Source organism: Pituophis catenifer, unplaced genomic scaffold (genome assembly GCF_029215685.1).
Source record: "Pituophis catenifer annectens isolate HBS135680 unplaced genomic scaffold, rPitCat1.0.hap2 SCAF_7, whole genome shotgun sequence".
In the NCBI taxonomy this organism is placed as follows: domain Eukaryota; kingdom Metazoa; phylum Chordata; class Lepidosauria; order Squamata; family Colubridae; genus Pituophis; species Pituophis catenifer.
The window spans coordinates 46,980,027-47,006,803 of record NW_027256887.1 but is presented as its reverse complement, the minus strand read 5'-3'; the positions used below and the strand labels follow the sequence as shown (position 1 = coordinate 47,006,803).

At 39.9% G+C, this 26,777-nt stretch overlaps 2 protein-coding genes across 3 annotated transcripts; one reads left to right on the top strand and one right to left on the bottom strand.

Annotated features, from left to right (window-relative positions):
- The first annotated feature begins 850 nt into the window (after positions 1–850).
- On the top strand, positions 851–8,988 carry KRR1 (KRR1 small subunit processome component homolog). Of its 2 annotated transcripts, none has more exons than XM_070947332.1 (10): positions 851–959; positions 2,420–2,595; positions 3,463–3,597; positions 3,754–3,879; positions 4,030–4,113; positions 4,959–5,015; positions 6,158–6,328; positions 6,901–6,978; positions 7,104–7,197; positions 8,072–8,988. In XM_070947332.1, the coding sequence occupies exons 1-10, from the start codon at positions 881–883 to the stop codon at positions 8,218–8,220; spliced, it is 1,149 nt and encodes a 382-aa protein (XP_070803433.1). In that variant the 5' UTR covers positions 851–880; the 3' UTR covers positions 8,221–8,988. The 2 variants fall into 2 exon arrangements, with proteins under 2 accessions (XP_070803433.1, XP_070803432.1); XM_070947331.1 differs by having other exon boundaries at positions 851–1,010.
- Positions 8,961–26,777, bottom strand: LOC139319450 (glioma pathogenesis-related protein 1-like). Its single transcript, XM_070947333.1, has 5 exons — positions 26,595–26,777; positions 22,934–23,179; positions 18,189–18,298; positions 9,368–9,450; positions 8,961–9,143 (listed from the first exon to the last, which is right to left on the bottom strand). The coding sequence occupies exons 1-5, from the start codon at positions 26,775–26,777 to the stop codon at positions 9,007–9,009; spliced, it is 759 nt and encodes a 252-aa protein (XP_070803434.1). The 3' UTR covers positions 8,961–9,006.

The window sequence follows — 26,777 nt, the reverse complement described above, 5'->3', positions numbered from 1 at the left end:
TTGTTTTGAATCGATCTCAATTTCAGTCTGGAAAAAGTGTTAGAATTGGTAGCCATAAACTCCATGCTAACTATTTCTAAGAAAATATGCTTTTAAAGATTAGTGTTACTTTTTTAATTATTTCAACTAAAATTCAGGAATCATGAGAATTTTTGGACCAATTTTGTAAGTGTGAAAAGTATGGAATTGGCACTCTTTGATTTGATAGAGCTAAACCCAAATAATAGTTATTCAGATGAGTAATTTTATTAAATACAGAAAGCACAATATATACCCATCAATCATATTACACAAGGGTTTCTATGAAATTAGCTATGGTGTTTTCTTACTTTTAATCGTTTGGATAAATCACAAAAGAAAGTTATACATGTGAGTTCTGGACTTATTTTAACCTTAGGGATTTTAATTAATTACATGATTTACATCCCAAAGAAAATCTAAAAAATGTCTTAGAACTTCACAACAAGAATTCTTATTAGAAGCCCAGCTTTCAAATACTGTAGGTCGGTTCTTATAAAGAAATCATAATGAAAGCATCTTCAGAGTGTGCAAAGCATCCTTTGAAAGAGGGCTGTAGGTTTCTGAAATCGGAAGGAATCGTAAGTCTCTTGATTGATTCTGTAGAATAATTCCGTCTTAAAACTGATTCCGGGTTCATTTATTGCCGTCGCAAATTACAGACAAATACGAGGTAGCGTTGGGAAAGATTCGCCTGAGAAACTTACCGCAATTTTAAGTTATCTAATATTCTGCTTTTGTATCTCTATGGAGGACCCCGCCCACCTCCTCCGTCCTCCCAGGATCACCGCATCTGCGCTTCCGTTTTGTCACGTGGCCGCTGAGAGGCGGAGTTTCCGCGGCGCCGCGAAGTGAGAGCAGCATGGCGGCCTCTGCGAAGGCTCAGCGCCGGAAACGCGGAGCTGCGAGCCAACTCCCCAAGACCGACAACACGGCTCCAGGTGACGCCATCTTCCCGTGTCGAAGCGTGACTGCTAGTTGGACATACCATGGTGGCTTATGCTTCTTTTTTTTTAAAGGAAGCACTTGGACTCATATGCTAATTTGTGTTGAAGTCGGTTGTGAATACTATCTATCTATCAATCTATCTATTAATTATATTTCTATACCGCCTTTCTCCCGTAGGACTCAAGGCGATGTACAGTCAAGAAATATATGTATGTATGTATATGTATATATATGTATATATATATATATAAATAAAAATACTATGTTGAGGTCGCTGGGTGCTAATTACCGTAGCTGGGCTTCAAAATCCGCATCACTAAGAAATGCAAAGCGCCTTTTGGCCGTCCGTATTTTTGCAGACCAGATAGGGCAAGGGTCCCCAAACTTGGCAGCTTTAAGACTTGTGGACTTCAACTCCCAGCTATGCTGGCTGGAGAATTCTGGGAGTTGAAGTCCACAAGTCTTAAAGCTGCCAAGTTTGAAGATTTCTGAGATAGGGTGTTCTTGTCCTCTACGTGGATGATAACCATGCAGTCAGTGAATGTCATTTATTTATTTTTAAATTAAATTCATCTTAGACTTATGTGCCTGATATTTATAGCTAACTTTTTAGTGTATTCAGATTTGTTTTTCCTTCAATATACTATTAACTGCTGTGAATGCTCTTGGGCTAAAGTGCGAAATAGCTAAATTCTGAGTGGCTGTGCTTGTCTTTCAAAATATGTATAAAGGCATACCATACCATAGTGTTGGCCCTCCAGCTTTTCTAGTATTATATATTAAAGTTCTATATATGGGGAGACAAAGTACTTTTGTATGTCTAGAATGAGAGGGAACGGTCAAATCACACTGGTGTCTGAAAGAAAAGAGACACTGCTTCACTGTTACCTGTTTTGGGAGTAGGTTTTTTTTTGCTGCAGCAGCAAGTCTTAGGAAATGCCCTGTTTTAGAACTTTTTTCCCAAAGCTGCAGTGTAAACATTCTGAAGAGGATTGCAAGAAAATACATAGAAGTCCCCAGTTATTGAAAAAAAATTGGCTTATGTAGAACTCAGAATAACTTTGTCATTTTGAATGTACACTAATCGGCATACATTAAAATGAAATTTCATTGCATACAGCTCTCAAAGGGTCTCTTTTTAATTATCCTTTTTATGAAAGTCTAACAATGGCTGCATTTATAACCAGTAATTGCTGGATTATGGTAGATTTGCCGCCAACAAAGGGGCAAATGCATCTCCTTGCCAGTTGTTCTTTTTCTTGCTCCAGATTGGCACTATCATAGATAGCGCTGCTTCATTTTGATCAGCTAGGGAACCTCATTGCTAGATGCACACTTGAGTGCTATTCTTTCTTTGAAGAGATAGAATAGAACTTGTTGCTGAACTTTTTGTCTCTCCGGCTAATAATCTTCAATCCAAATGTTTTTATGTTTGAAATATTTTTGCCAACAGAAGATGAATCAGGACTTCTCACTGTGCCTGATGGATGGAAAGAACCACCATTTACCAAAGAAGATAACCCTAAAGGGCTTCTGGAAGAAAGCAGCTTTGCTACTCTTTTCCCTAAATACAGAGAAGCTTATTTGAAGGAATGCTGGCCATTAGTGCAGAAAGCTCTGAATGAACATGTAAGAATCTTTACTTACATTTTCATAATGTTATCAATCCACTTAAAAAGCATGGATTTTGAGGAAAAGTCATGACTTAGCTACATTGGTGAATAACAGGTATTTACTATAGATGATTCTCTTATCCACTGTCTACTGTGTGAATTCCCAAATATGCCTGTAGTAATATGTTATAATATATTACTTTGTAGTAATAATTCCCAAAGAGGCCTGTAGTAATATGTTCCGTAAGCAAGCTATTTCTATATTCACTGCACAAGAGTTCCCATAATATTTAGATACAGTGTGTATTATATCAGTTATTTAGAAATAAAAGTATTTCAGATGATTTATTAATAAGCTTATGTTACAAACATGTTTGAAAGCAAAAGGGGTAATACTGATTCCAAGATTTTGGGGTCCCCAGAGCAGACTGTAATTAATGAGTTACATGGCTTAAAATGTGCCCATCTTATCATCCCCTCTGTTCTACCATTTACTTGATTCTTCTGGCTCCAGATTGACTTCCCAGGTAAAAAGTCCAGGCTATTTGGAGATGGCAGAGAATAGATAACAAAAAGAAAAAGTAGGAAATAGGACCTGGAGATTTTGAAGGCTGCAGTGGAAACATCATTGGAGCATGGGCTATGGTTCCTAATTGACAACACAAATCCAAACATTCTTCATATAAAACCTTTTAATTTAAAAAGGCATCTGCTTAAGGTTTCTAAGTAAAACACTTACCATTATGAAAATGTTTAATTCTTCTTTCTTCCTAGATACTAATACTTTTTTTTTGTTTGTAAATTTTACTGATCACATACATTTCTGAGATCATTAAGAATTTGTTCTGTTCTTCTGAGAATAGTTTCTTGTCTTATGCTATAGCATATAAATGCATCTTTAGACCTAATTGAAGGAAGCATGACTGTCAGCACAACAAAGAAGACCTTTGATCCATATATCATCATCAGAGCACGAGATTTAATAAAACTTCTAGGCAGAAGTGTTCCATTTGAACAGGTTGGTTTTTCTAACTTTTTAAACTTTAATTCTTTAATTTCAAGAGCTCTGATAACAAACTCAACCTGATTAAGAATCCTGATTCAGAAGTTTCTTAAAAGAAAATGAATATGTTATAATAAAATACTTGATTATATATCTCTGATTTCCATTCAGTCTGTACGTGTCCTTGAAGATGATATTGCATGTGACATCATTAAAATAGGGTCCCTGGTCAGAAATAGAGAAAGATTTATAAAAAGAAGACAGAGGCTTATTGGTCCAAATGGATCTACTCTAAAGGTATGCCTTGTTCTTTTAACTCCTATGCATGCTTATTCAAAAATAGGTCCTCTGTAAATGTGATCTGAATGCTTGTTTTCATATAAAGTAAAATATGTGCCTATGAGAATTGTATTCTGAAATGTATACTGTTATTTTATTTTGATGTAGGCGCTAGAAATATTAACCCGCTGCTATATCATGGTTCAGGGGAACACTGTTTCAGCTCTTGGACCTTTTAATGGCTTAAAAGAGGTAAGATCACCTTGGGATAAAACATTTTGCACTTTCTATTCAAGTATTTCATTTAAATTTGTTAATGTTACATATTAATATAAAATGAATATGCATTAAAAAGAAAGAACCTATATACTAGTCGATAATAAAGATTTGATGTTGGGAAATTACCTAAGGAATCAGTAGTTATATTGAAGTTCTATATATTGTATTAACAGAATTTTATCTAATGAGCTAAACTATGGCTATGCTGTGCAAGACAAAACACGAGATGGAGCATTGTATCAGAATGTCTTGCTATCAGAAATCTGATCATTGCCAAACAAATCACAGTATGCAATTTAAGAATAGAATACAAATTTGACCTGATCCAAATTCATACTTTGTGCAATATATATAATTTAACTACCAGGTACCAATTTCCTGTTCCAGATTATATCTTCATTAGTTTTCTTAAATGACTAAAGGATACATAATCGTATTTACAGAAAATAACATTGTTTTTAAAATAATCTTCCAGTGTTAGAAATTTAATCATCTAGGAATTAGATACTTTAACTCAGGGTAACTAACCTGTATCCTACAGGTTACATGTAGCCTTTACCATTCATTAGCAATTCCAGAATTTTCTCCCCCTTCAGAGTATAAGATACAAGTTTTGCTTCTTAATATTTCCCCCCCTCCTCTCTTACTGCCCAATAAAAAATATCCAAAAAGAGAAATGGAACCTAAATTTCAGTTCTACACCTGCAGGACTTGGTCAGGGCAGAAACAGTATACACTGAAAAAGTTTGCTTACCTTTAGTTTAAATCATTAAAATTAATCAGTTTGCAATTTTGTCTTTTTTTAAAAAAAAAAATAGGTTAGGAAAGTTGTTTTGGATACCATGAAGAATATTCATCCCATATATAATATCAAGGTAAAATAAGAATATTTGATCTAAAATCATTTTGGCTGACTTGTTGATATGTTATCTTTTTAGCTTCCCTTTGAACATGCTGTGTTTTGGGCAGAGGAGTTGTATGTTTTCCCAGAATTCTGCAGTGAAATTGATTTAATTGAATCCCAAACCCAATATTCAATAGACATCAGAGAATGATAATAAAGCCATCAAATACAAATAAATTAATGATATCAGTTCTACAGAATGCAGGCTATAATTCTGATTTATTGTAAGCCATGGCCAGGGAATGCAGTAACCTTGCATCCTGAATTGGATTCTTAGCTGTTTTATTTTCAGTTTCCCTGCTGTTCAAAATGGCAAAAATTCCTCCAACTGCCCAAGGGAGAGTCCATGAAAAGATCGTGGAAGTTTTCTAAACCAGCAGCCTCTCAGTCAGAAGAGTATAGATTACAAATTCATTTGAACACAAAATTCAAATAAATGTGCCATTTGCTTCTTATTTTTTTTTGCAGTTTATTGGTTCTATAGGTAGTCCTTGACGTACGACCACAATACAGTCCAGAATTTTGGTCATATGTCATTGGGATCATTAAGCGGATATCCACATGACATGGCTCAATTTTAGGACCATGTCATGGCTTTCCTTAAGTGACAATGCAGATTGTTAAATAGAGCCTGGCATACCTAAGGCAGTGAAGCAATCCTCACCTAGTGCAACCATGTGCAAGTTATGGGGGTCCTATAGTGTGGCTGCTTTCATTTAAATGGAAATGGCTTTTTCTATTGAAGCCAATCTCCTTTAGGAATGTGTGCTTTTGTTTTAACCCACAAAAGTCTTAAAACCATTGGGCTTAGCAGCCATACTGAAAAGTCAGCAGATTGTAAGTCTCTTTATTCAACAGTGTCAATTTTGAATGTTAGATGAAGGAACTGTCATGTTCAGGACTACTTGTTTTAAAAATAATCTGAAGAGAAGGAATCATTAAATTGAGCTAATTTTACTTATAATTGGATCATTTTCTCCTGTGTTAATATGTACACTTATTAAATGAGTCTATTTTATATCTGTGATATGATACAATACCTGATTTTTCCTTTATATAAATTAATAGAGTGTTTCTTCTAACTTACTCCTTGATGTTTTAATATGTTTGAAGACACTAATGATTAAGAGAGAATTGTCAAAAGATCCTGAATTAAGAATGGAAAACTGGGAACGTTTTTTGCCCAAGTTCAAACATAAGAATTTGAACAAACGGAAGGAACCAAAGAAGAAAAATGTCAAGAAAGAATACACTCCCTTCCCACCTCCACAACCAGAGAGTCAGGTTTGTTTAATCTGAAATTTTACTGAACAACCTAAAGGAATTTCCTGACAGCTAATGCCTTTAATACATGGATACCAAACTAAGATGTACCAGATGTTTAAGAGAGAAGGTAGCCTTTAAATGTGGCTAGTGAGGGAGATGGGCAGTTCCAAAATGTGATAAATAAACCATAACTCTATATCATCTGGATGGCACAGTTTTCCCATTCCTTATGTTAGTGTACTATGAAATTTAACCAATGTTTCCCTATAAATATAGCCTAAAGATAACAATAACCAATTGCAGTTTATTGGAAATAATTGTCTTTCATTGCAATATATGTGTGCATTGATTTGCTACCCAAAATGAATTTAGTAGGTTAAACCAATAGTATTAATTGATTGTGTATAAATTAAAAGTTTTATGTTTAATAGTAACTTCAATTTTAATATCACTTGGCTTTGATGTTGCATTATAAAAACTATTAACTTCTGATTTTTTAAATAAGGAATCACAGCAACTGATTTTTTTAAATATGGAACCAAGGCAACAATTTTTACTGTGGAATATGTATGCTCATACTATTTTTACAGGTTGATAAAGAATTAGCAAGTGGTGAATATTTCTTGAAAGAAAGTCAGAAGAAGCGTAAGAGAATAGAAGAAATAAAGGTACAGTCCCTTGATTTCTTCATTAATTAACATACTTGCTGGTTGTGTCCAGAATAAAGATTGATTTGTTAATTGAAATACATATTTAATTTTGAATATGCTACATGATCTTTTTTTATTTTTAGGCAAAGCAAGCAGAAGCAATTAGCAAGCGGCAAGAGGAGAGAAATAAAGCTTTTATTCCACCTAAAGAAAAGCCTGTTGTAAAACCAAAGAAAAGTAAGATTGATTTCTTATTTTTCTTAATGTTTTATAAAGGACAGTCTCCGTATTGAGAGGAAGCATTTTGATCTGTTACTTACAGAATAAATTACCACTTCCAGGGCTCTCTGTTGAGAAGACTGAGGGCCAAAAATATAAATGGAAGTTTAATTTGCTAAAAAATATAATTATATTCTAATCCAAGAAAATACATTGTTTTTTGAAATACATATGGTATCAAGAATATCTCTCTCTTGACATCTATATTCTGAATATGCCTGAAAAGTTAATTTATAAAATTAAGAAGTTGTGATATGCAAGACCAAGAACTGATCCACCCCATAAATAGTATTTTAAGCGAGATGGGATAAAACAAAGTTCACTGATATTAAAGGATTCTACTCCTATAGCATGGACTCTACCTTTTGTAGACAAAAATAGTTAAAAAATTCCTTTGTAAAGTTACCTTCAGATAACTTTGATTTTTATTCTCCCAGAGTTCCTATGCTGACTGATTAACTATTACCGGTAGTTTAAGACCAAGTTTACTATTCAGAGCATTAATGACTAGATTAATCTGAAATACTATATTCATAGGCTTTGGGAGTTTTTTAAGTTTAATTCATAGCTTTGGATCCAATCTTATGGTTGAATTAAAAGCTAAAGTTGTAAAATAATCTCTTTAGCAACATCTTTGTAGGGCACTTTAATATAACTGGATTCATTAGCTTGGCATGCAACTGATTGTTTTCGTGTTTTATGCTTTCATTGAAAAGTTTATTTGTTATTTGTTATGCTTGTTTGTTTGTTTTGTTGTTATGCTTGGAAATGTTTTCTATATCTCTTGGATAAGGTAATAAGAAAAATATAAACATACTCTTTTACTCTGTAGCGACAACTGAAACAAAGATTGATATTGATGCAATTAAAGAAAAGATTAAAAAAGCAAAGAAGAAGAAGCTTGGAGCACTACCAGAAGAAGAAGTTAAATTAAAAATTGCAGCACGTGAAAAGAAAAAGAAACCATCTTTAAAGCTATAGCACTTCACTTTTTGCAAGGAAGAAAGCTATGAACTCAGTTAATGTAGAAGATGAAAAGTTGCATTCCTTGAGAGAAGAAAGGAAAAATACCTTTCCAGATTTTTAATCTAAAACTGACAGTCCTTGCTCTGTCCTTGCTCTGTTGTATTTTAAGCAATGTGGGAAATATTTCCATACATGTGATATCCATTAGAATAAACAGTTGACTTATAGTTATTGGTGTAAAATGACAGTATACACAGAATTATCATTGAGAAGATTTTGTGCAGTGTACAAATAATTAGCAACAAACTTGGTTTTATTGCATGGGACTCTGAAAGATAGTTATCTAGAACATTACAGGAAATAACAGGTTTTCTGAGGGAAGCTGAAACATTTTCTAAATAAATGTATATTGCTTTATTAATTTATGGTTTTTGTCTACTAGACTTTCATAAACTATATATTTCCTCAATCTTTTTGGAAGGGAACTGCTTTAGTTTGTTTATATTACTGGAGAATTTTGCTTTCCAAAGGCTGACTGTTGAGTTACTTTTTTTTATTCAGATCAACAAAGAGCCAAGAGTATGATAAGCAGAGTAGAATGGTACTTTGTGAATGTTGTTGTCAATAATAACTTTATGTTCGTTGCATGTTTACCTGTGGAAGAAGACCTTTTTCTGCTATTTGTACTTTTTTAATTCCTAAAAAACATTTTGAACATGTATCTAAAAATCATGGATGTCTTACTATTCTTATCAATTCATTGTTTAATACCTTACAAAAGTGCTTATTTTTTGTTCCAATTTATTTATACATATACAGTCTGGGATAATGTTGCTTCAGAAAAAAGACAGTTACAAAAGTTATTAAAAATGAAGATATTCTCAGGACTAGAACAACGATGCAGTAGGTATCACAATATGGCTTCACCCATACTTCACCTACAAATAAATTATTTAAATAAGTTATTTACAATTGTATCTAGGTTAAAGACAAATTAATATAAACGTAAAAAACTTGTAAATTTGGAGCTTCCTAGCTAGATAATTAAAGATTGGTATTTCATTCATGGAAGTTCTGTTTTGAAAGGTTTTTTTTTTTTTTTAAAGACCTTAACTTGTGACAGGAGAGGGAAGAAGAAATGCATGCTAGACCTTTTACTTACCACAAAGTCTGTCTATGCAAGGCTCTTTGTAACATTCACTACACGTTACTCCTGATTTATATGGCCATCTTGGATAATTCCCACTGCAAAACAACAATTTTGTCAGCTCACTTGATACAGAGACAGGAGAGAAGGTTGAACCACTCTTCTTTCAGGTCAGTGCTTTAACTGAATTATAATCTGGAATAATTTTTGGTAAGTACTGGTCATTAAAACTACAGAATGGTGTTACTAGAAACTAACACAGCCAAATACAATAGAAGATTTAAATCAAAGAAATGGACCCTTGAAACTGAAGCTGGAAACCTATTTGCCAGTATTTTTTATTATTTCCAAATTATTTCAGTTTGATTTATGAAAGGACATTGAATTGAATTGTCCAGTTTATATTAAACGCAAAAAATGGTTATTAAATATTCAGTAATGGTGTTAAGTGCAATGAATTCCTTTCTTTTCCTGTGCGCTGCTCCCACTATCCAGGAATGGGTTAATGCTTCAGCCTTTGGCAAACAACTGAGTGTTAAAAAATACTAAAAATAAGGACTTCCCCTTTCCCCTCTGCCTAGCCACACCCCCACTCCCATGATTCCCCAGTCTTCGCTCAGTTGCTTGGCAAACGCTGACGTGTCTCTCGGGAGCTCCTGACTTCTTAAGGTATTTGTCTCCTGTTCTTTTAACCGTTTCACTCCCTGCCTTCAGGGACACTTAGGACGTTTTCTTTATTTTTGATTATTTCCTTTCCCCGGGTTCTTGTTTTAGTTCTGCCTTATTTTTGGTTTATTTTTTCTTCTCCTTATTGGCGCTCACAGCGGCAACGCTAATCAGCTGGGCGTCGGGCTCGGAAAGCCGAGCCGCCCACACAGCGCGCCTCTCGCTCGCTGCAGCAGGCGCCAAATTTAAAACTGCTACAAGCCCCAGGATCAGCTTGCAGCCACCGCGTGGGGCGAAGAAGAAAGCGATCGGCTAGGATTAGAGCCGATCGCTTCGCAGAGCAGCGTGCAGCCGCGGTTCGCCCGGCTAGCCCTGCAAGCCGCCGCCGCGCTACAGAGGCCCCCCACGGAGCATCGGGGGACCCGCTCCAAGCGGCGCTGAAGCACGGCAGCTGGCTGGACCCTCGGGCCTCCAGCATAAGTCCGTTGCTACCAACAGGCACCAACCCCGCACCACGTGGCGCCCGCCATCTTGAATACCACGCGGGCCGCCATTTTGGGGCTAAATCGCGCCAGCGCCCTCTAGAGGCCCAGCCAACTATTCCCCAAGGGCGGTGCCTGTTTACTATAAGAGTTAGCTGGTGAGACCTTCGGGCTCTCAGCTGCTCTTATCTCGCCTGGCGGGGCGAACTGAAGGAGCTGCCTCAGAGTCACACGAGAGGAGAGGGGGGGCCTTGATCCCTGCAAGCACCATGGCTGACTCCCCCTTTTCCTCAGACCCGGACCTGGAATTGAGCCCACCCCGCAAGGGGGGCAAATCTTCCAAAAAAAGTGCCCGGAAGCGATCTGATGCACCCAGCCACAGGTCCAAATCGGGGGCGGGGCTGCCTTTCCAAGACAGGGATGCCCAAAGACGCCACCAGGCACTCGAGAGGCAGTGCGCCAAGGCACAAAAGGCGCTGGCTATGCCACCCAACAGCGGGCCAGGTCCAGAAAACACTGCCCCACCCACGCCTAGGGAGTCTGACTCAGCAATGGCAACCTGGACAGACTTAATACAGACCCCGGCGACCCCAGTATTGTCGGAGAGGGGGCCCCAGAGGGACGGATCTCCCGCCCCGGCCCGGAGTGAGGCAACTCCCTTATCACCTGCGGCGGCATCACGCAGCCCAGCACCAGGCGCTGAAGCACAGGGCGCCCCGCCACCTCCAATGGACTTTCAAGCCATGTTTTCCACAGCCCTCTCATCTTTCTTAGCCGCCAGCTGGCAGCAGGCGATGCCACCAGCACAGGCCCAGGGGTCTCATCCTCATCGAGTCCAGAACAAGACACCTGGCCCCCTAGCACGGGAGTCCTCGTCTGAGGATTCAGATCAAGCAGAGGACGCCCCAGAGGACATCGAGTTCTCGGAGGACGAAGGCCTAAACCCAGACACTCCCGCTTTCACTGGGCTTTTCCGGCCAGCACTGTTTAGATCGCTCCTGCACAAGGCTCGACTCACAACTAACCTGGGGGTGCCAGGGGACGTGAACCCAGCCCCACCTCCTGCAGTGGGGCCCCACGATGCCCTCTTCAAGTCATCCAAACAGGAAAAGGACAGCATTCCCTGTCCACAGCTGTTCTCTGAAGTTATCCAAAACGCCTGGGGGCAACCAGCTTCTCAAACTACACCAAGCAGCCTGGACAAAAAGCTCTACTGCTCAGCCCCGGAGCTAGAGGATCTGCTACTTCTCCCGACAGTGGACCAACCGGTCGCAGCACTCTCATCCCCATCGCCAGTTTCCACTGAGGCACTGGACGGGCTCAAAGCGGAGGAGAAGAGGACGGAGTGGTCCTTTCGTAAAACACACCAGGCGGTAGCCTGGGCGATCAAAACAGCCACAGCCACCTCCTTCTTCAATAGAGCGGCCCTCATTTGGCTACGCCAGATGCAAGAAAGGCTCCCTCCAGAAGACACCAGGCTGCAACAAGATATCAACAAGATCATTGCGGCCACCGAGTACGCCTCTGATGCCTCCCTGAACTCGGCAAAGTTCGCCTCAAGGGCCCTAGCCTCCACCGTCACGACTAGGAGGCTGTTCTGGCTCAGGCCCTGGAAAGCGGACCTAAAAGCTAAATGGAAGCTGGCCTCAGCTCCCTACAAGGCACCAAATCTTTTTGGAGCAGCTCTAGATCCTGTCCTTGTGGAAGACAAGGACAAGAGGAAGGTACTGCCGTCGGCCTACCGCCGCCAAGAGCGGAGGTACTCCCCGTATCCAGTCCAACAGCCCTTTCGGCCTGGCCCAGGACCCAGGGGGTCCTTCCCACACCGCTCCAATTATATGGGAGGCGACAGATCACATGACAGACAGCAGTTCCGAGATCGGGGCAGGAACCAACATTCCAGAAGACCTTTCCGGGGGGCAGGCTTCAAACCCGCCAGAAGGGGGAAGTGACTCCAAGACCGAGGGGCCCATAGGGGGAAGGCTACATCTCTTTCACCGCCAATGGGCCCGGTCAACATCGGACTCGTGGGTAAGGCGCACCATCTCATTGGGATTATCAATAGAATTTGCAGGGCTGCCGCCTCAGCGCTTCGTGCGGTGCCCGGTCCCACAGTCCTCCGAGCTACAAGCTCTAATGTCCCAAGAATTAAAGCATCTGCGAGAGATCAGAGCCATAGAGTCAGTACCACCAGCCCACCAGGGCTCCGGGTTCTATTCAAGCCTGTTCTTAGTCCCCAAGAACTCGGGAGGATGGAGGGCCATTCTGAACCTAAAGAAGTTGAACCTGTCGGTGCACTATCACAGGTTCAAAATGCACTCGCTACAGTCTATTCTAATGGGGGTGAGACGGGGGGACCTCCTCCAGTCAGTCGACCTTCGAGAAGCCTACCTCCACGTCCCTATCCACCCGGACCACAGACAGTACCTGAGGTTCGAATACGGAGGCCAACACTTTCAGTACCGTGCCATGCCCTTCGGGCTATCGTCGGCTCCCCGCACCTTCACCAAGCTAGTGGCAGTGGTGGCAGCCAGGCTTCGAACCATCCCGGTCCGAATTCTCTGTTACTTGGACGACATCCTGATACTCTCATCGTCTCACGACCAAGCGGCCAGGGACTCGCACCTAGTCCTCGAAGCTTTTCGAAACCACGGTTTCACAATCAACCTCGAGAAGAGTCACCTTCAACCGTCCACACGGATTCTCCACCTAGGCGCAGTGATAGACTCCGCCAGGGGCCAGGTCTTCTTATCCCCGGACAGGGTCCAGAGTCTCCAGCAACTGACCCTTCAGATTCTGTCAGGAAGGAGGGCCTCTCTTCTGCAACTATCATGCCTACTGGGAAAGATGGTCTCCTGCTTCGGCATCGTGCCGTGGGCACGCAAACATTCGAGGGCCCTCCAGTGGTTTCTCCTCCCGTTCCAACGTTCGGGGAGGTCCAACTCCAAACACAAGGTTCAACTCCCCACCAGGGTGCGTCTCTCCCTCAGATGGTGGACTTCCACCGCACTCCTCAAGGGGTCAGAGTTCCTAGACCCGGACAGACTGATCCTCACCACAGATGCGAGCCTGCGGGGGTGGGGAGCACACCTGCACAACGGGGTGGCACAGGGCCAGTGGTCCAGAGCCGAGCAGCACAGCAGCATCAACCTGCTGGAACTCCGGGCGATCAGATTAGCACTACGCCACTTCCAGGCCACGCTGCAGGGCCGGCACGTGCTGGTCCTGACGGACAACATCTCGGCCAAGGCGCACGTAAACAGAGAGGGAGGCACGAGATCCCGCTCCCTGATGCTGGAATCAGAGGCCCTATTCGAGTGGGCGGAGAAACACCTGCTATCGATCAAAGCAGACCACATCTCGGGGTCGGCCAATGTAAGAGCAGACTGGCTCAGTCGAACAACAATAGACCAGGCAGAGTGGCAACTCCACCCTCGCCTCTTCAGCAAGCTAACCTCCAAATTCGGGAGACCAGGGGTGGACCTATTTGCATCTCCAACCAACGCCCAACTCCCTCGTTTCGTGTCTCGGTACCCGACACCACAAGCAGAGGACCACGACGCCCTCCATTGCAAGTGGCCGACGGGACTTCTGTATGCCTTCCCTCCGGTCCCGTTGATCCCTCGCCTGATTCGAAAGTTACTGGCAGAGAAGGCCGACCTGCTCCTGGTGGCTCCAAACTGGCCTCGAAGGCCATGGTTCGCAGACCTGGTGGCCCTGTCGGTGGAGCAACCATGGGTGATTCCACCCCATCAGATTGTACTATGCCAAGGCGAGGTCAACCACCCAGAGCCTCAGTGGCTCCAATTAGCCGTCTGGCACTTGAGCGGGTCATCCTAAAGAAGGACAATCTACCTGACAGCGTAGTCAGCATTATTCAGGCGGCCAGACGCCCGTCAACAACTCGTATCTACGAGGCCTCCTGGAGGGCCTTCTGCAGCTGGAGTGCCGTACACCATGTGGATCCCACCAGGGCCACGATTCAAGACATTCTATTGTTCCTGCAGTCAGGGTTAGACAAGGGGCTGGCCCCAGCGACCCTAAGGCGTCAGACCGCAGCCCTATCGACGGTCGTCTCCTGCGCTCCATACCGGACTTTATCACATCACCCGCGTATCAGGGAGTTCCTGCACGGGGCAACAAACTTGCACCCACCAACGGTACACCGTTACCCATCTTGGGATCTGTCTCTAGTACTACAGGCCCTGACAGGCCCTCCCTTCGAACCACTAGACCTAGCCACCCTCAAGCACCTAACTCTCAAGGTGACCTTTCTCCTAGCAATCACCTCAGCAAGGCGAGTATCAGAATTAGCAGCACTGTCCGTGCGTAAAGACCTCTGCATTTTCAAATCCTCTTCGGTGGTCCTCCGGCTGGACCCGACCTTCATCCCAAAAGTGAACTCCTGGTTCCACCGAGCCCAGGAACTTATTCTGCCGGACTTCTGCCCGTCACCAAAGGACCACAGGGAGAAGCGCTGGCACACCCTTGATGTCCGGCGAGCGATCCAGACGTACATACGCAGAACGGCAACCTTCCGTCGCACAGAAGCCCTCCTGGTCTCTTTCAACCCGGCGTCCATGGGCCAGAAGATTTCAGCTCCCACGGTTAGCAGATGGATCAGAGCTTGCATCGAGCTATCTTATGACCTGAACTCCAAGCCTCTACCGGCCAACATTCTTCCACACTCAACTAGGAGCGCGGCCACCTCGGCAGCCTGGGCCACTCAGGCCTCTGTTGCCGACATCTGCAGAGCAGCAACCTGGTCCTCCGTGTCGCCTTTCATCCGGCACTACAAGATCGACACCTACGATTCAGCCGAGGCGGCATTCGGTCGCCGGGTGCTCCAGCGGGTCGCGACTGGAATGGACCCAGCGGGCAGTCAGCCCCCCACCCTGGAGATTTAAGCTTGGGTATATCCCATTCCTGGATAGTGGGAGCAGCGCACAGGAAAATGGACGTTGTCTTACCTGAACGTCCCTTTTCTGGGCGCTGCGTACACTATCCAGTCCCGCCCGTACATTTGGGCTTCCTGCCCGGTGGGATTTTTCCCCGTTTCTCAGTTTGAACATGTCGAATATTGTTGTTAATAAAGTTATGGTTATTAATTCATCATGGTCGTGTCACTGGTAGTCCTTTTCGCCACACCTTCGCTCAGACTGGGGAATCATGGGAGTGGGGGTGTGGCTAGGCAGAGGGGAAAGGGGAAGTCCTTATTTTTAGTATTTTTTAACACTCAGTTGTTTGCCAAAGGCTGAAGCATTAACCCATTCCTGGATAGTGTACGCAGCGCCCAGAAAAGGGACGTTCAGGTAAGACAACGTCCATTCTTTGTCAGCCTTTATGTTCTGCTACTATTCTCACCTTACATAAAAGGGAGATTGAATATTAACTTTTCTTTAAACTTTTCAAACCGCTAAACAAGGAATAGTATTTAAATATAGTATTCCCCAGTTTTTATGTGCTCAACACCAATAAATGAATGGATGTTTAAAAACAAACACCACATCAGTGAAATCTATAATTATCAAAATACTACCCATTAAGTGACTAATTGAGAACTTCACATACTGGGCTGAGCTATGGCCTGAACTTCAAGGTAACACATGAACAAAAATTAATAGTTTAAAAAATGCTTTCCTGGAATTTTTTGCTTTATTTTTGCTATGCTTGTTCTAATTCAATTGCTTATAATGATATTTGAAGTTCATTGTGTTTACGCAAGTTACAATGATTCAGTGATGTTGGACTCTGTAGCAGTTCCCACCCATCTTGAATCTCTTAACCTTATATTCTCCATGATGGCTTTTATGAGAGATTCTTTTAAGATGTTGGTTTTAGACTATGTTTTGTCCAATACTTATTTTTTTTTGTTTCCAAATAAAGTTACAAAGGAGTTTATATGTTATAACTTGTGCTACTGATAAACTCTTCAAAGAGGAAATAAAGCTGCTTCCTTTCTTAGCCACATACTTCAAAATTATTAGGAACAGGAAGTGACATGGCATTTATTTTATTTCCACTTTTTTTTTTGCTAGCAAGTAAGGACACAGGCTCTGTGAGACTTATCTCTCTCATATGATGGTATCAAAATGGTGAATACCAGGTAAAGGTCTCCCAAAAAAGTATGTCATGGCACTAACTATAATAATAAGGCACTAAAACAGGGTTAAGATGTGTAAAATCAGAAGACTTTAGGAAAAGTCTTTTTCAAATACATTTCTACTTGTCTTTTTAAAAAATTCCCAGAGTGCCTTAGTACATCACCTTATAATAATATAACAAAAAACCCAGAGCCTTAGCAGTAATAAATAATTACATCCACCAAAATAAAATGGTGAAGCTCAGCTGAGAATTTAATTATTTGAAAAGCTTATAACAGATTAACAGAGTTGGAAGGGACCTTGTAGGTCATCTAATCCAACCCCCGCCTAAGCAGGAGACCCTATACCTGTGATGGTGAACCTATGGCATGCGTGCCACAGGGGGCACACAGAGCCATATCTCTGTGCACAAGCATTGCCCTAGCTCAGCTCCAGCACGTATGCATGCGCCTGCCAGCTGATTTTTGGGCCTTCCAGGCTCACTGGAAGTCAGGAAACGGGCTGTTTCCGGCCTCTGGAGGGGTGGGGAAAGCCGTTTTCGCCTTCCCCAGGCTCCAAGAAACCCTCTGAACCTGGGGAGGGCAAAAAAAATGGCCCTACCATGCCCACCGTGCAATCGCTTGCCAAAAGCGGGGGGGGTCACATGTGGGGCGGGCACATTGAATTATGGGTGTGCAACTCCCCCCCCCGCGCTCTCCCCGCTTTTGGCACGCGATGGCCATCGCTGCCCTACACATTTCTGACAAATGGCAGTCTAATCTCTTCTTGAAAGCCTCCACTGATGAAGTTTCCACAACTTCCGAAGGCAAGCTGTTCCATTGGCTGATTGTTCTCACTGTCAGAAAATTCCTCATTTCTAGGTTGAATCTCTCCTTGATTAATTTCCATCCATTATTCCTTGTCAGGCCTTTGGGTGCCTTGGGAAATAGCTTGATCCCCTCCTCTCTGTGGCAGCCCCTCTAATATTGGAACACTGCTATCATATCTCTCCTGGTCTTCTCTTCACTAGACTAGCCATGCCCAGTTTTTGCAATCGTTCATCGTATGTTTTAGCCTCCAGTTCCCTAATCAATTATAATCAAAAAGTTCATCACAGTCAAGGATAATGGGCAAGGTAGAGAGAGAGTGAGTCCTTGGATTCATCTTCCAGTAGAATTATACAGTTGCTGCTTGCAATGCTTTTGTCCCGTCAGGCCTTCCATTAGTACAGTGTTTCTCAATTTTGGCAACTTTACATATCTGAAGTATGGGAAAGTTTAGCCTAAATTATTTAGGGTTTTAGAACTTGCCCCAGCACTTTAAAAGGATCCAGAATATTAATAGGATTGATTTCCTCATAATTCAGCCCTTTCCATGTAATTACAGTTAAAGTAATCTGATATGGATAGAACGGCTAAATTTGCATTCTAAAGCTAGAACTCAACATTTGTTTTTACTGTGGGTTTTAATCTTCAATTATAATTTTTCATATCAAAGGAGTAAATGGGCTTGAATACACATAGGTACCAGTTTCTCAATTCCTAAAGGAATTAAAGATTTTCCTTCTAAGATAATTTCTGACAAATTGCAATTTAAAATTCTTACCCAGGTCCATAGTCACAAATGAAGTGTGCAGCATTAGATCCATGAAAGCCTTGAACTATAGGACAAAAATGAACAGCACAGCCAACTTTGTAGGTTTCTGCCCAAACCATCTGAAAATAAAATAGTATATTCTGTGGTAATTTAGTATATACAATCAGCCCACAGTTGTGCTAAAAATAGGACACCTGCTATGTAGCATTTTCTTTAATGATGATGACATATAATGTTAATGTTCAAAATATTAACAAAGAATTAATTTACAGGCATACTAAATCAATTGCTAACAGCTAATATATTGAACTAGGCTTTACAAACTTATACTAAGTACTCTTGCTACTTTGTCTGACCAAACTCACTGCTGCTGTTTTTTTCAGATCGGATGCATAGACTTAAGATTATGAAATTATTTTGAAAATTATTTTTTCATATCTAAATACTAATAAAACTTTTCAGAATAAATTTCAGCTTTTTTACATAGACTGCAATGGGGATAGGGAAGGGTATTTTTGTGTGATGAACCTGTAGATTTATTATGATTGAAAAGTGTTTCCTTAAAAATATGGAAAGTTGTTCCCATAGTCAGAAATCTGAATAAATGAGATTTAACTTTTGTTTACTCCCAAATTATTTATATACTAAAAACAACTGATAAAAACTTATCTGTGACGGACTTCCGGTTTGCTTCTCGTCGCTGCCAGACGGTCCCTCGGGACCGCCAGCCCCATCGCCTGTAAAGAGCCGCCTTTACAACAGAAAGGCGGCTCGAAAAACTCCATTTCCATGAGGAAAAGTGAGATAGAGCAGGTGAGTGTAGGTAGAGCTTTCCGCGAAGCCCCCAGAGTTTTTTTTTTACTCCTGGGGGCGAAGCAGATGAGGCTCCCTATTCCACTCGCCGCTGCTCCGGGCATTGGGAGACCTCTGCTTTTTTGCAGAGCAAGGCGACGAGAACAAGCCTTTCAAGAAAACTAACAGACTAAGTAAAGAGGATGAGATCTGGACCTGTGACCCTAAATCGCAAGTATTTTTACTTATTTTGCAAAAGATATTGAAGAAAGTAAAAAAGAACTTTTAAAATGGCGACTGCCGAAGTTTGAGCAGGGAAAGCCAAAAGGGAAAGTCCTTCCGTTTCTTATTAAGCCACAAAGTAGCGGAATAAATATTCTTGGCTACAATTGAAGAAAAAGCTCCACTTTTGTGCTTTCTCTTCCCTGGAGATTTGATATTGATCTTGTTTGGAAAGAAGCTTTTTTTTTCTCTTTCTTTGCTTCTTTTTTCTTTCTTAAAAGAGTTTGTCTGTGTGGAAATATGGCGTTTAGACTTACAAAGCTGGACAAACAAGCAGTTGGGGGGGACTCCCCCATTTACAAACTATATGAACAAGTTCTAAATTTACAGACTCAGAAAACTGATTTTAATATAATTGAATTTCTCTTGGAGGAGATTGTAAGAAGGGATGAGATTGTGAATGAGAACTTTGAAAAATTTAAGCAGGAAATTAAAGAATTGGTGCAATTAAAGTTTGATACTTTGCAACGAAAGATTGCAAAAGTGACTAATGGTTTTTCAGAAATTATTATGAAGTTGGACACAAATATTAATTTATTAGAGTCTAAAATGGAGGAAATTGAGGATAATCTGGATAATAAAATACAAAGAATTGAAAATGATTTGATAAACACTCAAGACAATAGCTTAGAAGAAAAACCTAAAATGGAAGTTGATCAAAAGACTTGTAATGCAAAAAATATAAAACAACGGATTGAAAAAGAAGTTTTAATGATGCAATATAATCTCACAGAATATGCGATTAGACTGAGAGGATTACAGGAAAACAACAGAGATGACTTAAGGAAAATATCTTCTGAAATTCTGGCTGGGATCTTAAAGGTTCATCCTGATGAAGTATTTTGTAGGATTGACAGAGTTTATAGAATAAACTCCTGGATTGCAAAGCAAAGGCAACTGCCAAGAGATGTGGTGATTTATTTTACAGACAAAGAAATAAGAAATAATATTGAGCAAAAATCTTTTAATTCTACTCTGCATTTGTTTGGAAGAAAAATTTGGCTATACAAAGAGCTACCACCTAAGATGTTATTGGAAAGAAAGAAATTTGGTTTTCTGGTGACTGAGCTTAAAAAACGAAATATTCTATTTAGGTGGGATGCTCCAGTTGGTATAATATTGAGATATCAAGGAGCAAGATACCAATTAAATACTGTTGAAAAAGCGGAAGAATTTTACCAAAATTTTTTGAAAATGAGCTCAACATCTTTATGCACAACACAAGATAAGCAGAAGGAGTTGGAAATAAAGGAAAAATATCGAGCTACAGAGGCCTCTGTAGATGAACCGCCTTTGGATTCTTTAGATACCTCAGCTGGATTATCCATAAATAAAAGAGATGTGGCATCGGATTCTAACGTGATGATTCATCAAGTCACAGACAAGCATGGAAATCAATTAGTTGATACACAACTTATAGAAAAGAAATATGAGTCACAAAAGCAAAACCAACAAGATCAAGTTATAAATCAGAATGAAAACTGATCAGTCGATATACAATTCGTAGAAAGGAGATTAGGATGGAGATCAAACCCACAACAAGTCAAGAAAAAAAGAAATAGATCTCACAAAAACAAAAATTTCTAAATTAGGCAACAGTGAAGCCAGTTATTTAAAAGATGACTGAATACATGAAAAGATAGTTGAGGCGAAGTATTGGTTAATATTATCCTGAGGAGAGTGACAGACCTCTGCAATGCTGTAATTTTGGGATGTGAAAAGGGCCTTAAATTGTTGGATTGGAATTATCTATTTTGGACTTTTTTTTGATAAATATATCATGTTTATGCTGAGCTACATGGCAAGAGAGCTATGCTGGGGCATGCAGAAGATCTGGTTGTTACCCCATTATGATGGTGGGAATTAATAATCCTGAAGAAATCCACTATTACAGATATTATATGGAATACAATTATAATGTCACTCGGGTGGTTGTTTTCTTTTTTTATATACATGAAGATATTTATTATTGATGGGGGCAGATGATAACTGAGGACTCTGAACATTCTGTTGCAATCAGGATGTTATGTTACCCTAATATGGGTGATGGAGTTAACAATCCAGTGGAGAGACATCAAAGAAGATATTATATGGATTATAAGTTTAAAGTCATTGATTTTATCTATATAAGGGAATACTTTTCTTAGTAGGGTGGGCAGAAGAATAAAGATATTAAGAATTGTTATGTATGGTAATTTTGTAGGAAAGTGGGTGGAGACAGGCTAGTTTATTGATTGTTTAGTTTAAGAAAAGGGATGTTTAAGAGATACATTTATGGGAGTGGAGGAAATGGATAGAGTTGAATAAATGTTAAATTAGGATTTATTATATAGCTTTATAGGGGAAGGCTGCTTTGAAATGTTATATTAATATACACTAAAGATTAAATGTTAAATTAGGATTTATTATATAGTCTTAAAGTGGAAGGTTGTTTTGAAATGTTATATTAATATATAGATATATGTATGGGGGAGGAGAAAAAGGGCAGATTATTGCTAAATTGGGAGTCATAATAATATTATTATGCTAAATCAGAAGTTATTATACAATGTTATAGTAGAATGTTATTCTGAAATGTATGGTAAAAGGGGGATGTAATAATATTATTAGAAAGAAAGGGTCAGTATTTGGGGGATGGAGTAAGGGGATGGTAAAATATTATATAATCTGTTATGAATTTGGATTTTACTTTGAAGAAGTCACAGGGGGACGGGTGGTGAGGGGGGGGTTAGGGAGGAGGGGGGGAGAAAAAAGGGGGGAAAATTGTATTTGAAAAACTTTTTCAATAAAAAAAAAACTTATCTGTGACTTTATCATTCCATCGAGTATCATTAGAAATAGATGATTTCTGATTTATTGGCTAGACCCAAAATATTACAGAAAGAACATTTTCCGTGATTGGGCAAAGCAATGTATTGTGTATTTCTTTTTCCTTCAGGTTATTAAATAAAATAACTAGCCAGTCTTGGTGGCACAGCAGACTAAAGCACTGTTAAGTAACACCAGCTGCCTGCAATTACTGCAAGTTCAAATCTCACCAGGCTCAAAGTTGACTCAGCCTTCCATCCTTTCAAGGTAGGTAAAATGAGGACCCGGTTTGTGGGGGCAATAAGCTGACTTTGTATAAAAAAGAACACCGCTTGTGGGGGGGGTGAAAGCCCTACTAAGCAGTATATACAAAAGTATGAAGGCTATTGCTTAACGCATTGTAAGCCGCCCTGAGTCTCCGGAAAAGGGTGGCATATAAATCAAACCAATAAATAAATAAATAATAAATAAATAAATAATAAATAAATAATTAATAAATAAATAAATAAATAAATAAATAAAATGAATGCAAGAATAGCTGTGAGTTGCTGTTAAGCTTGAGATTGGGTTTGATGGCAGTGCCACAGCAAAATGCCAATAGGGATAAGTAAAGCACAAAGCCATTGGGCCATGGAAAATGGGGATTATTTTTAAAAAGTTGGGACTGGTCGGGTGGGATTTGTGGTGGCTCAACATTTGCCGTTATAGATTGGTCACCTTTTTTTGCCTAGGCAATTTTAAAGTACAATTGCAGGCTTGCCAAGTGGAATCAAGCAATTTGGAAGTTGTAACCACATTAGTCAATTTATTTTTAAATAACTTCCAACTGCTATTTTTAGAAGTCATATTGCAAGATATAATTAATGACTTACCTGAGTATAGTGCCCACATACATGTTTACAACTTCGAGTAGCATAATTGTAATCTTTGACTTCATTGTACCAAGAAGTGAGGGCTGAAGTCACATTAAAAACCCAAATGGTTCCAGTCCAAATATTTTCTCCAACTATTGTGAAGTTTGGGTGGGCCTTCCCTGGTGACTTGAGATCAGGATTATGATTAAATTGGCACATATTTGCCCAGCCAAAAGCAGTCTTTGCAAGATCATGGTCCCAGCTCTATAAAAGCATAATATATATTATGATCACTTTATTTGATATTCCTGGATTATTTATAAAAATAATGCAATTGTCTTTTACAAAGTAATTCCCCATCCCACCCTGCCACAAACCGGTAGATTTGTATATAATTTTTATCTCTCAGTTCTAACTCACTTCTACTGCGGATTGGGGAATATATAAACCAGAATGTTCAATGTCTCCTGTCCTGGCTTTGCGCTCTGCTTTGTAGTTTTTACAAAACCGAGCTAGCTGCCTGCTCGTTCCTGACTCATCAGTATGGATATGAATGTAACTATATAAATAGATGTGCAAAAATGTAAAAAATTGACATTATTATGCATTGCACTGTACCATATGTTGTGGAATAAACTACAACTACACTAAGACAAAATCAAATAAATCATTATGTAATCTGTGAATCCAAACTGGCATACTAGTTTTGAAGAAAAGTCAGGAAAGGCATAAACATTTTATATATTATTTCCTTCTTTATAAAGTAACAGGCTATTAGTGGTAAGAGGATCCTGTGGGACCATGGCAGGTTATTCATTTTGCATCACACTGGTTGTGATTTTCTTCTCACATCTGCTATTTAAAATTTGCCTCAATAGCTGGTCACATTAAATTTAATCTCTGGTTAGACACTGGTTCTCAGTCTTTCAGCTAAGATCAACCATGTGTGTAGTCCATTCTCATAAAGTGCTTAACTGGACCAAGTAATCCCTCATGGCTTAGATTTACCTACAGGGTATTCAGACTTGGCCATAGGATATTCAGATTAAACTGATTCTAGCCAGTCACTTGGGTAGAACTAGAACAACTAAAGCCAAGGCAGTTGCCCCCTTTTGTCTATGTAGACCACCAAGAAAGGGCTACGAGAAACAGCCGATATATTCATTACAGAGCTCTATGACAAGGCCCAGAATGGAACACACCCCAAACATTGGGTGGCTTGTGATAATATGACGCATTGTCAACATGTTCTTGAAGCCAAGGTTCAGGGATGCTAGTAGCATTTCTTGGAAAAATTATTTGGTATTCCCAATAATAACTTTAGACCCAATTGGTGTGATTGTTTGCTGCACAAATGATTGGTAAGTTTAGTGACACGATTATCAGAACATGGCTTTGATACAAGGTTAAGGTGACCAGATTTTAACATTGGTAAAGAGGGACACCATTGTGGGCGTGGCTTATTTTGTGGACCTGGCTTGGAGATCATGTGACTGGGTGGGCGTGGCTAGCTGGTCATGTGACCGGGTGGCCATGGCTATGTGTATAGGGACTACTCAGAGGGCTGAAAAAAGTCATTTCTGACAGGTCCTCGCACTTTTGACTGGTCCTCACACTTATGACCATCCTCACACTTATGACCATCCTCACATTTATGCCCGTGAAGCATTCTTAACAACCATGTCACTCATTTCACAACTGCTTCTCTTCACCATGGTGATAAGATAGGGCAAAAAACGTAAAATGTGAGGACAGTCGTAAGTTCGAGGACTGGTCAAAAGTGCGAGGACCAGTCAAAAATAACTTTTTCAGCCCTCTGAGTAGTCCATATGCACAAAAGGATACAGCAATAGAGAGGGATGAAGGAAGGGAAGGGAAATTAGAGTAGGAGGGAGGGTAAGAGAGAGAGGAAGAGAGGAGAAGGAGAAAGGAAGAGGAAGTAGGGAGGAGAAGAAGAGGGTGGGGGGAAGAGAAAGTAAGAAGGAAAGAAAAGAGAGAGGTGGTAGGTTTGAGGAGAAAGATTGCTGTACAATAAAAAAGATGAAAGGGAAGAAAGCCAACCCCAAACAAATATAAAGATATTAAGATAAAGAATGAATTGTTAAACTTTAAAGAATAAAAGAGAACAAATATGAATAAATAGCAATAATTAGAAACACACATACAAACATACAATGTATTTTCTTTGAACAGAATATTTGACTGGTTCACAAATTTAAACAGGGTTTAGTCATTTCAATTAAATTTACAATTTCTATATTTCCTTTTTGCCATATTTATTCCCCATCTATTTTTTTAAAAAAAAACAATATTAGCCTTCATCCTCATCTCTAATCTTAATCAAATTCAATTTTTCCCTTCTATTCTATATTATACCCCTTCCCATTGTCATCTATTTTTATATCCATCCTCACATTGGTTAATTATGTAATTATGTAATACAGTTGTTTAATACAAATTCAACATTTTAATATAAATCAATTAGTTATATAACTATCTTTTTTGTATATTAATCAATATGAACATGAATATTCCAATTATTTCCATGCAATCCAATTTCTTACAAATCAATTAATTATATTTACCAATAATAATAAACCAAATAATTTCCCCCATATATTCCTCCAAACCACAACTTAACCATTTCTGCTTTCAACACAATATACAATTAATAGTATCTCAATTATTACAATTCCCTAGTTAAATAGAGCTTTTTTTCTTTTGTGTTTTAAAATCTTGAACTCTCCTCTTTTGCCCTAAATTTCCCATTGTTTGCACCTACCTTTTTTGGTGAGGAAAAAGAAAAGAAATCTGCTGCCTAATTTTCCAACATTGCAGCAAACAAGCCAACAGCCTGTTTCACTTTCAGTTTCGTTTTGAGCTTGGTTTGCACAAGGAGAAAAAAAAATCTGCTCGAGCAATTTAGCAAGCAGCAAGAGCCCTGCGCAAAACAGCTGAGAGTGGGGAAGCCGAGCTAATCAACGTGCTAACTAACCTACACGGAAGCTATAAGTGGCTGTTTTTTCTATTTTTGCAGGCATTGGTCTACTCATTTGTTTTCTTTTAACACACAACAGCTGTAGGGCGGCCCTTTGAAGCCCCGTGGCAAGAGTTTAAATAGTTTTTTTTCCTCTAGCCATCAGCTGGGACTCAGGAGGCAGAAATACTAAGGAACAGTAACATGATACAGTGGTACTCTTTGAGATTTCTATCCCATCTATTTTTTTAATTATATAATTTTATTATTTTTGAAGTTGGCATACCACCAAGCAGATGCTCTTTGGTCATAGAGACATATTTAAAGGGGGGGGGGAGATTAGTGTTTTGTTTGAAAATGTGCCTACCTGCTCAGAAAAGTAATAAATTAATGTTAGGACAACAAAAGGATCTAAACGGTTAAAGTGTAACTGGTATTTTGACTAGCTGTGTCTCCCATAGCAACTATTTTGCCAAAAGTGGGAGTCCTCATACTTTCCATTGGGAATTGATGTTTGCTATACATTCTCAAAATTCCCAAAGTTTCAAAAGAAACAAAATTAGTACCAAACCTTGTCAGAGAATTAGTTTCAGCATAACAAAATTCTCTTAAAAGAACTAGAAATATCTAAGCGAATTCTAAACCTGCAGGAAGTATGAATTGTACATTCTTCATTGCTACAGATTATGATGATTTCCTTACCATTCGTTTCATGTTGCTAGCTGGTGGGTCCACACTTGATCGGAATCTATTATGCACTCTGATACATTCTTCAATAAAGTGTGCATTTTCAATATCCGGTAAGGTATGTTGGGTATAAAAACAACAGCACACTTGCAGTTTCAGGAACAATAAAACACCAAAGATCAGGCTTTTTTCTATCAT

Coding starts and splice junctions, on each gene's coding strand:
- KRR1 (XM_070947331.1), top strand. CDS start 881: ATGGCGGCCTCTGCGAAGGCTCAGCGCCGGAAACGCGGAGCTGCGAGC. Junction 5,016..6,157: donor ATCCCATATATAATATCAAG/GTAAAATAAGAA, acceptor ATATGTTTGAAG/ACACTAATGATTAAGAGAGA. Junction 7,198..8,071: donor TGTTGTAAAACCAAAGAAAA/GTAAGATTGATT, acceptor TTTACTCTGTAG/CGACAACTGAAACAAAGATT.
- LOC139319450 (XM_070947333.1), bottom strand. CDS start 26,777: ATGATAGAAAAAAGCCTGATCTTTGGTGTTTTATTGTTCCTGAAACTG. Junction 23,180..26,594: donor CTAGCAACATGAAACGAATG/GTAAGGAAATCA, acceptor ATGCTTTTATAG/AGCTGGGACCATGATCTTGC. Junction 9,144..9,367: donor TTGCATAGACAGACTTTGTG/GTAAGTAAAAGG, acceptor ATTTATTTGTAG/GTGAAGTATGGGTGAAGCCA.